Consider the following 13,726-nt stretch of genomic DNA (forward strand, 5'->3'; position numbering starts at 1 on the left):
CTGTTTCCGATTCTGTGTCTCCCTCTCTCTCTGCCCCTTCCCCGTTCATGCTCTGTCTCTCTCTGTCCCAAAAATAAATAAACGTTGAAAAAAAAAAAAAGAGAAAAGAAAATTATGGTCTGTTATTTTTTTTAAGAGAAAAATCACCTAAATCTGGATTAGGTGATAAGTGAACTCATTAGGTATTGTCATAATAACAGTGTGCTCTTTTCCACTTTTCAGATGAGGAAGATGAGGCTCAGAGAGGTTAACTGACTTATCTAAGGTATACAGCAAATAACCTGCACTGGAACTCAATTACACAAAGTCTATACTCTTAGCCCAGTCCCCCTAAAGTAGAGCAAACTACTTAACCTTTTGAGCCTCAGTTTGTGTTCAGATTATCTACTGATATATAACAAATCACTCTAAAACTTAGCTTAAAATGATGATCACTGATTATTATCCTTCATGGTGCTGGACTTTGACAGGCCTCAGCTAGGCAGTTCTGTCTTGGTTCTCAGTCAGTGGCTGGGCTGGAGTCATCCTGAAGGCTTCCTCATTCATGTCTGACAGCTGATACTGGTTATCAGCTGGAACTTAGGGCTGTCATGTCAGGCTTCTCCATGTGGCCTGGGCTTCACAGCATGGTGGCCGGGTCTCAAGACACAGAAGTAGAAACTACTAGTTCTTAACACAACTGTGAGACTGGCCTAGCATCACCATCACTGTATCCTACTGATTAGAGTCCAGATAAAGGGGAGAGGACAGAAATACCAGCTGTCAATGGGGCTAAGTTTTAGAACCTCCGCATCTATAAAATCTGTAAGATGGACATAACTGCACAATGAAGACCTGTTATTTTTGTCATGCCAAACTTCCCTTCTTCTAGCAGCAGAACTCCTATTTTCCTTTTGGGGATTCTTCCCTTTCCCTGTCCACACTCATAGGCCCGTGGCCATGCTCTGCCATCACTTAGAACCTGAGAACAATGCTAAGAGAGGAGACCAAGCTGAAGAATAAAGAAATACATTCCTGATGACAACTCTTGAAGCCCTGCATCCACTGGGTCTGCATAACTGTATCTGGAACTTTAAATTGGTGAAACAGTAAACTTCCCCCTGCTTAAGCACATTTGAGTCCAGTTTCTACAACTTGTAACAGAAAGTTCATATTACATCCACCTAAAAGGTGGTTATAGAGATTAAATAAATGTAAAATGTGCCTTTTACACAGCACATATTCACAAGTTTTATTTACTGTTATTATAGAATAATCTTATTATAAAGAATGTGGCCATGGCTATAGGGATTTTTATTTGCCCAAAGTTAATCAATGGTCAAACTGGAATTCAAACCCAGGAAACCTAGATCAGATTCTTGCCCAGCTTTATACTCCGTATTTCTGTGGTCTTGTCAGATGGTCCACTGTAGAGTGTATAATGTCCTGATAGGATTAGAGATGACCTGGCCAGGCCCGGCTAATACTGAGTGGACACTCATGTACTCTCATTTCAACTCCTCATCCATAAAAAAAAGCAAAAAACAAAAAAAAACCCCAAATCATCATGTTACTATTTCCTAGCTATCTAAAAACTGCTCCAAATCCTCAAAAAGCATTCCAGCAGCTGCTACTAAAAACATTCTGAGTCAGCACATGAAACGGGGCCTGAGAGAGATTAAAAACAAAATTGGGCCGTATTTTGAGACTCCTCAAATTAAGAGTTTGGACTTAGCCATATGACTTGCTTTGACCAAAAGAGCCTCGCAAACATGCCTTGGGCAAGAACTTGGAAGAGCACTTGTACACTGGAGCTTACCTGGTCTGCCTGCTAGATTCTGGGTACATGTGGCCCACTTGCCCTGCTGCCCAGCCAACTCCTTAACAAGTGGGTGAGATTATCTGGGACCCATGGCCCCCCAGCCAATCTGCCAGCTCACTTCAGCCATATCATAGCCCAGATGAGATAAGGAGAACTGCCCAGCTGAGTGTAGCCCAAATTTCCAAGCCACTGAATCAGAAGGTAATAAATGTTTATTAAAAGTACTACATTTTGGGCTTGTTATACAAGTTAACTGATGATAAGAGGCCCATTTACTATCCCTGATCTAGGCCAACCCCTTGCATAGATGAGGAAACGGGAGACCTAGCAAGGAGTAAGACTCGCCCTGCATCACAAACTTTATTGGCAGCCGTACAGGGAGAAAAGCCAGTAAAACCACTGGTTGTGATAATTCCTTCAACAGCTGCCAAGATCACAAATGAGGCTTCAGATCTTCAAAATATCTATGGAATCATAGCCCTTTGGGTAGAATCTGGTATCCTGTTTCATCATCTCCTTTTGGTTTTCAGAGGTTGAACAGATAAATGAAAACCGATGAGCAACGGAATGAGAGAGGACTGGGCAGACGTATGCAGCAGGGTTTTGTGGATGTGAATTTCCCACTCAAATCTTCCCAGGGGCTAAGCAGTTTAGGGCCTTTTGTGGGATGCCAGGATGGGGATCTCCATCTGTCCAGGACGTCCTGGTACTAGGGTGATTAGGCAGGGCCTCCTTGTAGGGCAGACATTTCCTGCCCTGGAAGGGATTTTCCCTGCTCTTCTGCCTAGCATACTACAGAAGCTCACAGCCCCTCCTATTCTACCTGACCGCAAACCTGAAAAGTGAGTGCCTCAGTCACTATTGAGTATGGCCATACAGAATCCGAAAATGTTATTACAGTGCAAGGGGCACAGAGCACTAGGCTCTGGAGACTCAGGAACATGGTGCCAGCCCTCAGTGTTAAGTCCACTAAGGCCTCAGCCTCTACCCTCTCTCCCCCTGCTGCCCAGGGTCCCTGACAGGCACACATATGGGGACTGTGAGCCCACTTGTGGAGCTGAAGCGCCAAAAAGGCAGAAACTTTGCTCCACATCACATTATGAGGCAATGGCTAAGCGAGGATGGGGGCATTTGGCTCAGCTGTGGGTCCAGAACTTGGGCTGCCTCAAGGGCGGGTTAATCAGGCCCCTGCACAGCTTGGGAATGCAGAGCCACACTCAGGCTTCAGACTGCTAGCCGGCCAATGACAGGCAGGAGGGGCTGCCCAGGGAGGGAGACACGAGACAACAAAAACTTCCCTGGGTGATTCTACACCCAGGGTGGCCTAGCTTGAGCACTGTCTCGAGCCCAGCCTCTAGCCTCCACCAAAACCCGGGGCCAAAGTCTGGGGAAAGTTTGATGGAGACTGTTGTAGAACAGTTGGTCTGAAATGGGATTTTCAACAAGAATTCCAGCAGGCCTGACACTCTGAGGAACATGCAAAGACAACTGGAGAGCCCAAACCCCTTTCTGATGATAGGACCGAATTCTCGGTGTTGGGAAAGTTTGTCTAGAAGAGAGAATGAACAATTTTTGAAGAGCAGTAAGCTGAGAAGAAAGACTTCTCAGAGGTGCCTGACACTGGAACAGCAGCTTAATAATGAGTGGGTATCTCTCAGATGGAGAAAGGAGCAAGAGTACGTGCCAGACCAGGAGCAAAGCACGTTTCTGGGTGTCTGCCCACCAAAGCCCACACCAGAGAGACCAGACTAACTGACCACATCTTTGTCACCAGGTTCACAGGACTGGGGAGGGTACTTATATAACCTAGAGTGAATCAAAAAGATCCGCTGTGGCAGGTGATCCTCTCCTAGGAATTTGAACGCAGGGAAATTCGTCAACTTGTGGAGTAAAATTAGGACAGAAGAGGAAATTTGAAGGAACACTGTCAGTTGTCAGAGAACAAAGCAAACATCTAGACAGGCAGCCCAGAATAGGTACAGGGAAGCCACAGGTATCCTGATGCCAACTTCCTAATGCTTGAGGTTAATGGGAGTGAGGCTCTATGACTTGCTGCCTATGAGAGGGAAGGACTTGTTTTGTGTGGGGCAGGTGACAAAAGACAGGAGAGGCCAAAGTATACAGGATCATGTACAGGAGTTGGGAGTTTTGTCCCAACGGTGAGCTGTCAGGTAAGGGTTTTACAGGGAAGGGACATGACTCAGAAAAAGCACCATAGTGGCTAGTGGGAAATGGGGCAGGGAGAAGCCAGAGACTGGGAAGCTGGTGAGAGGACAGAGCCCAAGTGAAAAAACAAGCATCCTAAACTAGGACAGAGAAGAGAGGACGAGGCAGTTTCCAGAATCATCTTAAAGCTGGGAAAGACCAGACTAAATGAGAAGCTAAGACCTGAACCTACCACTGCCTAACCAAGTAGCTCATAATTGCTTGGCACTTCAGCCACCAAAGTATTCTCTTGGGCACTGGGACATCTGACCCTCCCCCAAGAACCCTACTGGCCATTTCTATTTCCATTTTAGCTGTGGAAACTAAGGCCTAGACAGCCCAGCAGTATGCACCCGAGACAATGCTCCCTAACCGGGAGAAGTGAAAGAGGAAAAAGAACAGGGTAAAGCAAACCAGACTAGACTCTTGGCATGAAGCAGACTAGACCAGACTCTGGCTGGGCAGGAGGACTAGGGTACCTTAAGAAAATAAATACAAACCATCCCATCTCAGAGCAAGTTGGGATCCAATCTCTTTATTGTCAGGGTACCCTCCCCGTGACCCTCCCCTCTCCAAACCTATAGAAAAACCCCAAGCCTGGGAGTGTCCTGGGAGGGGAGGTAGAGTATAGGGAAACATCTGTCCTCTGGCCTGGGCGGTGCCAACAGGGAGGGTGCGTGGGGAGGGGAGGCCGATAACTGCACCTGCAGAGGATGTGGCAGTGGCTGGGACGTGTGGGGGAGGAGGTGCCTGCTGCCAGCTCTCCTGGGACCCGCTGGGGGTGGTATCCAGGGGTGGGTGCCCAACATGAGGCCTGATACAGTGCACGCCCTTCTCCTGCCGCTGGCCGTTGCTCCTGTCAGGCTGAGAGAGAGAGAGACAAAGGAGAGACTGAGGCTGGCAGGAAGAGCCCCTGGGACCCATGATTACTAGGGCTGGGAAGACAAAAGGGCAGAACGGTGTTTACTGTTTGCAGACAGAGATGTGCCTGTGCTCTGGCTCTCGCCTCCTAATTTTCTGGCCATACAATCTTGGGTGAGTCTCTCCCCCTCCCTGAGCCTCCACTTTCCTCACCTGAGCCCTGCACCTCATCTGAGAACTGGCTTCACAAGGTAAAACTTAGCTTCCTTGGTAAAACCAACCATGAAGCTCCAAGAGGATGGATTCCATATATACAATTTCCTAAACTGTCTGGGAAGCTCTTGCTGGTGGAGCACCTCACAAAATGAACGTGTCAGGTGTAAAGACACCTCTGAGGTCAAGGATTTCCTCCACCCAAGCCTGTCTTACCCTGAACACGACCCCCAAAGAAATGGGGCAGAGCAGGGGGGTGAGCACTGGCCAGAGAGTAGGCTGGGACGCCATACACCACTGGATTCAAACCTAGGCTCCACCGATTACCACCTTGGGATCTAGTGAGATATATGCTACCTCCCTGCCCCTTTCAGTGCCTCAGTTCCCATGTGTTACACTGATACAATCACAACCTTGCAGGGTTAAGTCCCAGCCCCTAAGCCTGGCACAAACATCACTTTGATGATGAACTGCTCCCTCTGCCTTACCATGCAGAGCTAGGACTATGGCCACAGAAGACTCCTGACCATCTCCCACATACCAAGGACCATCAGAACCCTGTATTTTGCTAAAGCTGTTCCCTCAGATACCTCTCCCTCAATCCTGAATAGGCTCAGCTAAGTATCAACTCTTCCACCACACCCCTATGGACACCCTGCCTCTACAGCCCATCATCCTGCTCACACTGGGTGGTCATGGTTTGTGTCTTCCTCCACCAGACTCTGAACTTCTGAAGGGTGGAGCTGGACAACATGCCTCAGAGTGCACTGAGGGAACCCGTGCAGGGCTGGCCTGCCTAGCCCATCCATGGCTCCTGCTCCCACAGCCTAGCAAGTTCCTGCTACAAAGGAGCATGGTCAAATGGCTGATAGGATGGAGGGGCCGCCCTTGCTGGGCATAGCAAGACCCTGCCAGGTCTGCTTCATGGCATGCCTGCCACTTTTCTTCACCCCCTGTCCACCAGGAGCCCCATACCTGCTTACTGCAAGGCCCCATCCTCCGCGTCTGTGTCCTGGCTGTGCTCCTGATAGGGAGGAGGCAACAAGAGACCATACATCACTCACTACCAACTCTGAGTCATGCCCTGGGGCCCACTGCACTTCTGGAGACCAAACTCCGAAAGAGGGATGATTATGGGACCAGTTTCAACACAGCTGGCTTGGGATCCTGACAGGATGGTCTGAGCCCATCCCCCAGAAGAGAGACGGGACCAGTCAAGGGCGTTCTAGGTGTGGCAGGGGAGCACATTTCTACGTAGAAAGACCTTCTTAGAGTATAGCAGGTTGAAAGCCTGGTGGACGGGTGAGCTCCCTATCCTTGGGACAGCTAAGCCTTCGTTAGGGCCTTTATGGAGACTACTATGCCTAAGAGAGTAAATGGGTCCAAAAAAGGAGAGACAAGCTAGGGACATAAGGAGGAGGATCTCTTAACTACAGTGGCCATGAGCCCATCTGTCTTCATGCCAGAACCCAGCACTGATGAAAAGGAGAAAGTCCCAGACCTAGTGAAGAAGTCAGGGCTCTAATTCTGGCTCATCCCCTATTAATTATAAGGCCCTGAGCAAGTTACTCTACTCCTCAGAGCCTCAGTTTCCTCACTGGCTAAAACGTGGGAAGAGTAGTAACTTTGCACAGTGCGACGCTGTTGTTAAGGCTAAATAAAGTTAGAAACTACAGGGCCTGGTGCTCAGTGAGTGTCTATTAGGTAAACAAGTAGAAGGCACACAACAGTTATCATACATACTCAGAGTCTGGTCTACCTTCCTACTTGACATAAGCTCCTTGCCAATGACTTCCCAGCCTCACTCTGAAGGGTTCCAATAACAAAGAACTCCCTCCATGCCTCTCATGAGACAACCTGTTTTATGCTTAGGCAGGAACAGCTTTTAGAAAATCCTCAGGTAAAGTGGATACCCAACCTCCCTGAGGCTTCCCCAGGCAATCCTAGTCCTGCCCCCTGAAACTCTGCAGACTGTGCTCCCTGAAGCCCTTGACTCTTCCCTTGTCCAACCTGTATGGAAACCAAGTCTAGAATGGGCCCTGACTCAAGAGAGGTCTACCCTGGTCCTCAGTGGGACTTCTGACTGGCAATTGAAATAGGTATACCCCTTCCCAGGAAGAGGAAGGAGGGAGCTCAACAGGGACACTCAGCAGGTCAGAGGGTTCCCCCTTCCCCTGCTCCCCTCCTATGCACCCCTCCCCAGCTGTGCCCTCACCAGCTCTTCCTCGCTGTGTGTCAGCAGCCCCTCCTCATCGCCGTCGTCTCGAGCCTGTGCTTCTCCCTGGGGCGTGCCTGCCTCAGAAGCCGTGTCCTCTTGGGGGGCTGGTGGCCGGCTGCTGCCACCACTACTGCCCCCACCACTGCCACTGGCACTGGCACTGCCGCTGTCACCCTTCTTCTTGCCATCTTGAGGGGAAAGGGGTGGGAAGAGGGGAACAGAACTCAGCCTGGGGCAGCTGCCCAAGGCAGGATCTTAGCAGCAGCTAGGCCTCGGCATGGTGGATCCATGTGGCGTTGGAGGCCACAGCCCTTCTCTGCCCTGTGTGCTGACCTCCCCGCACTCTGCCCTGTGCCCCTGGTCCCCGAGCTGGGCAAGGACCCATGGAAGCTGACCTGGGTTGGCCTTCTGCTCCTCGGCAATCTGCTCCAAGCGGCCCAGCAGAGCATCGATGTTGGACTTGATCTGCGTCAGCTCTGTCTTGATGGTCTGCAGTTCACTGCTCTTTACTGGGAGCACAGGGAGTATACGTTGTCACCCAGGGGCTGGGAGCTTGACACTAAGGTAAGATCCTCCCTAGTCCCATTCTGTCAACCAGGAAGGCAGGCCAGTGGCAGGAACTGTCTTCATCCATGGTTCTTTTGCCAGCAAAAAGGCTGGAGCTGCCCGTGGCTTCTGAGACTTTTGAGACCATGCCTATAGTAACCAGTCCACCCTTCTGCACCTGGATCTCTTCCCATGACCTCTCAACAATGAAAGGGACTGGAGATGGAGGAGAATGCAGGTGTGGCGTGCACCTGAGCAATCATGTGTTCTTCCTTATGTTAAATAGGGTGGTGCCCAGATTTCAAGGTGTATGGATGGATGTGGGTGTTTTACCATCAGATTTCCTGGGTGCCTGGCTGCAACATGTGTACACCAGAATGAATGTGCACACCAGCAGTGGGCCTGTGCAAACTTGTCCTTATTATAGGAAAGAGGACACCTTCTCCTCACTGGGCTCCATGTCACAGCACTGGACATTTCTGTGCCCAACCCAAGCCCCTCCTCCTCATAGGTCAGGCTTTTCCTCTTACAAATGCAGTAAGAATACTCACTTGGTTGTGCTAGAGCTGCAGAACTGTGGGAGATTTGTTCCTTCATCTATTTTCCAATGTAAAAATACATGATTCTATTATTTTGCTAATGAGGAAAAACAAAAAAGATCTAGGAAGAAGATACAGTCACTCACACTTGATCTTGGCTGAGCTGGTGGTAATGGCTGTGGAGCGGGCAAAGAGCTTGACAGGTATGGTGGTTTTGACACGCCGGACCAAGGGGACTGTGACCCGGGGTCGCTTCACAGGGACTGCCCTGGGCACTGGCACAGGTGACAGGCGGCCCCGATAGTCGAAGAGCCTGTAGGGGCAAATGGGCCAGAGGCTGCAGCATGGCCTGTGGCCACCAGAAGGCACTGCGACTCTAGACAAGCACGTGCTGGTGAAGGGCTGGGCAGCCTGTACTACACACCTCCGCCTGCTCCCAGCAAGCCCTGGGAGTGAAGAGGATGGGCTTCTGGCACCTTAAAAGCAGCTGGGAATCTCATTTCATCCACCTTTCCGACCAGTCAGGTCAGATGAGGGGAGGTGAGGTGGCAGGTGGTAATGGTTTCAACCCTGGTTCAAGGAAGGAGCAAACAGAGACCAGCCCCAGAAAAGAGCCTTCCCCAGGTCCCCCTAACACCCAGGCCTGCCGGCTTCTGCTTCTGCTCAGTCAACTGCCACCCCAACCTCTGGTCAGAGTTTGCAAATGTCCCTAAAGCAAGGCAAAATTCCAGCTGGGAACAAAAAGATGTAGGAATAGGGAATCCCTAAGCCTGCCTGAGCTTCAGTTTTCCCGAAATCTGCTTAATGAGGATGACTACCTCAAATTCTGTGCCAGGCCCCCCACCCTACCCCACCCCAAGGCTATTGTGAGAGCAGGGCATGAGAAAACTTGGTTAAAAGCACACATGTTAAAAGGTGTGATAGGTGAAGGCCAGGGTACTGAGACTCTCAAACCAGGAGACTATGGCCTCAGAGGCATGAGGCTGGAGTCCCAAACACCTGTTCTAATTCTGGGCCCTCTTAATCACCCCAGCCCTCTTACTCCACTTCAGAGATGGAGGGGAGGAGATCCATTAGAATATCAAGGTTGGACAACCAATCAGATCCCTGGGCTCCCAGACTATGCTGTCCCCAGTGTCATTACCCAGCCCTCTCCGAGAGAGTTTCTCTTCCTGCTCATCAGTCAGAAGTTCAATAGGCTGAGTAGGGGTATCTCCCACCACATCTGCTACTATTACCTTTCTTCAGGGAAACACAGCCCTGGGGGTACACTATGGAATCACTTTGGTGACAGCCAGGAAACATGCCATCACTAGACAATGCAATGCCCCATAGCTTGGCATTCCTTTGTTCAGGGAGCCCCTGCCCTGGGGTGGGGATGGCTGGAGATGGAGAGTCTCTGGGAATGGATCCAGTCCCAGACCCTGCATTTCTGCCCCTAAGGGGAGGGGGCGGCTCTGGCCTTGGTCAGAATCACTAACCACAGAATCCCAGAGCTGGAAGAGCCCTGAGGGATTACTTAGTGTAAGCCCATTTTACAGACCGGGAGGGGATTTGCCCAAAGTCACACAATCCATTCAGTGGCAGAGCTGAGATTAGCACCCAGTCTTCTGACTGATTCTCAGGCTAGGGTACATTCCACTACACCGCACTGTCTCCTGAAACCATTCAGAGGTGAGAAAACCAAGGCTCAGAGAGGTTCTGTTCTTCCTGGACAGACTGAGGCAGGCAGGATGGGAAGGACGAAGGAAGGGAGAATTTTGGAACAGCCCCCATCATGACTTCCATTTGGGAATGTGGCTAGTGCCATAGAATGGAGCCCACAGCTCAAGGCTGGGGTCTGGGAAGGCTTGAGGGTGAAGGGATGGGCCACATAGCTCTACCAGGAACTAATTCCGACCTCCAAAGGACTGCTGGCCTCCTGGCTATAAATGAAAGGCCAAGAGATATTCATTGAGATTTTGAGGCTCCTTCCACCTGGCTGAGCACCTCAAATAGGTAAGGAGACTAAACAGCAGGAACATGAGGGCTCAAACTCCCTGCACCTACTCTAATAACCTTTTCTATAATCCAATTTGCTATGGTTATCTGTCCCTTGCTGTCTAGTCCCACTGAGTCCCAACCCAGGATTAGGAGGTGGAAGGGCAGTCAGAATGGGAGACAGTGTGGGGTGGGGAACCTCTGACCTGGGCACCTGCAGAACTAGACCCTAGTTCCAGCTCTGCCACCAACTTGTGGAATAGCCTTGGGCAGATGCCCGTCCACACCTCTGGGCTCCAGTTTCCACATGGAGGACTGAGTGGGCTACACCAGTAATCTCTCAGGACCCTTCCAGCTTGGCTTTTTCATGCCTGGGCACGCCCCTTCCCTGCTCACCTGTCGTAGAAGTCGTCCCGGTAGTAATCATAGTCAAAGCTGTAGCCACTGGGGAAACAAAGGGGAGAGGGCCGGGCTTAGGGACAGCCACTCAGCCCACTCTCCACAGGCCCTCATCTCCAAACACCTCCCCAAATTCAAATTCTAGGCTCGGCACACTGTCACCAACCAATGTTCACTCCCTCTGTGGAAAGAGGGACCAATCCCACCCAGATGGAGAGAGATAGAAGAGACAGAGCGCCCCACCTGTATATGGCAGATGCTGCTCTCTTTAGTCCCTTGGGTCTGTTGGGCTTGGGCTCTCCAGCCATGTTGATATCTGTGTGGAGAAAGGAGGCACAGTCAGATGCTGGCAGGGTACCAGGGAGCCCAAACACTTACACCTTCCTGCACAGTAGCAGCAATTTCTATGTGTGAGGGACAATGGACTCTCCTAACTAATACAACCAACAGAGGTCTTCACACATTAGACTCCTACCCACACATCACAGAGATATGCCTATTTACAAATTCGTATACATTCAGATGCACACACGCTCACACACATATCACTCACACACACATGCCATGGACATCACACATATAAGCATTCTCAAGCACACTGATGTAAATAAGTACTTCAGATACATATCTTCACATACTTGTTCACATATCCAGGTAATCAAGTCACACACAAAAATAACATATAGACTCTCAAGTACACTGAGACTTGGCTCCGATGTCATATACATAACTGCCTATCTACAAATGAGCCACATTCAAGCAAATATTCTACCAAACATCTTTCTACCTAGAATGATGCTTAGCCTATGACAGGATCTCAGTATTTGACAAATAAATATGCATATCTTCTTACACACACTTAATACATTCTGACACATACACTTTACATATATACATTCTAAAGATGTGTTCACATATTCTCCACATGTTTAGTTACATCCACATATCACACATTCAGGAATACATCTATCAATATCCCTTTTTGAACATACATATACACAGAAGTAGGTGCACTGTACACACTCCACGGTAGACTACCACATGGCCACATCATATATACATAGCACCAAGGCCAAAGGCACCTACTTCACCTTGTGCTCCTAGCCCCTCCTCCCGGCTCTCATAAAGAGTTCCAACCTGGGGGCACCTGGGTGGCTCAGTCGGGTTAAGCATCTGACTCTTGATTTTGGCTCAGGTCATGATCTCATGGTTCGTGAGTTCAAGCCCCGTGTCGGACTCTGCACTGACAGCATGGAGCCTACTTGGGATTCTCTCTCTCCATCTCTCTCTACCCCTCTAGAGAGCTCACTTGCTCTCTCAAAATAAATAAATAAACTTAAAAAAAAAAAAAAAGCGTTCTAACCTAAGACATCTGTAGCGTAATGTTACAGGCTATGCTAGTCCACTCTGTTCCATTTCCCTTAGGAATCTGCATTTTAACCAGAATCATAAAGCTTGTCATTAAGAGTCACTATGAAAGCAAAGACAAGACAGAACCATTTTTGAGAAGCTTCTAAAACTCAACCCTGCATATTTTATAAATACTTAATTTATAACTTAAATATAATTTATAACTATTTAGTTATAACATTTCAGATAGGGGCAGGGTAGCAAGTAGTAGAGTAAGGGAAAAAGAAAGGTCTAAGAGGGGAGCTGGAAAGTGAAGGCCAGCACCTGCTCAGGAGAATACCAGGAGCAGGGCCAAAGAGAGACGCTTACCCAGGGTCTGCCCGGCCAGCACCCGCCCATTCTCTCCCAGCACAGCTGCCCGGGCATGACGCTCGTTGGCATACTGGACAAAGGCATAACCTTTGTGCACAGAACAGCCGGCTACACGGCCATACTTGGAGAAGATGGTCTCTACATCTGACTTCTTCACCACAGCTGTGTTGAGGTTTCCGATGAAGACTCGAGAATTGATAGACTTGGGGTCATTCTTGTTGGTTACGTTGCTTGTCTGGATCTTCAAGGACATGGTGGCCACCTAAAGAGAGAGAGAGAGAGAGAGAGAGAGAGAGAGAGAGAGAGAGCCACTGTGAGACTGGGTCTCCCAGTTGGGCTCAAGGGCTACCCATGGCCCAAATCCTAGCTAAACTGGATTGCTCTGTGCCCTGCTACATACACACAACCGTACAGCATTCAGCCTCCCCTTTAAACATCTCACTGGGATGCTGACCTCATGGCCAGGTGTTTTATATATGTTCTCTCATTTAGTACTGACATGATACGCAGAACCAAGACGTTTCACAAGGGAGAAAATGCACAGTCAGAGGTCACAATGCTAGTGAGCAGCAGGGCTGGGATTTGAACCCTGGTCTGCTGGACTCTAATTCTTTTAAACCCATTCTTTAATGCTTATCTCAAATGTTACACCATGCAGGATCTAAATCTGAAGACCTTCCATAGTTTTTCTTCTGTTCCTTCAATGTATAACCATGGTGAGGAAGTCATATGGTAACCGCGGGTAATACCTGCTCTAGAACAACACCACATTATGAAAATTGCTCAGTTTGATGCAGACACTGACCTAGTTATGGCTGTCTTTATTGGTACCAACCATTTTTAAAAAGGTGAGTGAAATAAGCCTCACTGAGCACTCATGGCAGGCTAAGGGTGGCAGGCAAGATTGAGTAATCACAAGACTCCATTAAATATTATTACTATTATTCATATTTTACCAGAAATAGACTCTAATAAGTTCTTTGACTTGTCAGAAACAGGCCAGTTGGTCCCCACAGCCCATTTTTTTCATCTCTATCACTCTCCTTCCCAGAGCTAAAGCCAATTTAAATATTATAGTTAAGTCAGCATATTATCTATTTTTATACTAACTCATTCAAATTTTGTTGTTTGCTTAGAGATAATATTGTACCTACACTTCACTCTCTACACCCTGGCAATGTCTTTTACCCCAAGGGGCCATATAAATCTCTCCTACCCCCAACCCTGGACATGCTATAACAG

The 13,726-nt window shown here is 49.0% G+C and overlaps 1 protein-coding gene across 9 annotated transcripts in view; it reads right to left on the reverse strand.

Moving 5' to 3' along the window:
• Positions 1-1,995: 1,995 nt before the first annotated feature.
• Positions 1,996-13,726, reverse strand: part of RALY (RALY heterogeneous nuclear ribonucleoprotein) — an 86,276-nt gene continuing 74,545 nt past the window's right edge. For 6 of the 9 annotated variants that reach the window (XM_023251316.2, XM_019826628.3, XM_019826623.3 and 3 more), the window contains 7 exons: positions 12,482-12,746; positions 11,006-11,078; positions 10,760-10,807; positions 8,530-8,696; positions 7,694-7,807; positions 7,296-7,486; positions 1,996-4,870 (listed from right to left, as the gene is read on the reverse strand). In XM_023251316.2, the coding sequence (XP_023107084.2) occupies positions 4,487-4,870; positions 7,296-7,486; positions 7,694-7,807; positions 8,530-8,696; positions 10,760-10,807; positions 11,006-11,078; positions 12,482-12,737 (1,233 nt within the window). In that variant the 5' untranslated portion in view covers positions 12,738-12,746 and the 3' untranslated portion in view covers positions 1,996-4,486. Of the gene's footprint in view, positions 4,871-6,055; positions 6,105-7,295; positions 7,487-7,693; positions 7,808-8,529; positions 8,697-10,759; positions 10,808-11,005; positions 11,079-12,481; positions 12,747-13,726 lie in introns of all 9 variants that reach the window. The other 3 variants (XM_006929833.5, XM_003983608.6, XM_019826629.3) reach the window with 3 other exon arrangements.

This window comes from Felis catus, chromosome A3 (genome assembly GCF_018350175.1).
Source record: "Felis catus isolate Fca126 chromosome A3, F.catus_Fca126_mat1.0, whole genome shotgun sequence".
Lineage (NCBI taxonomy): Eukaryota > Metazoa > Chordata > Mammalia > Carnivora > Felidae > Felis > Felis catus.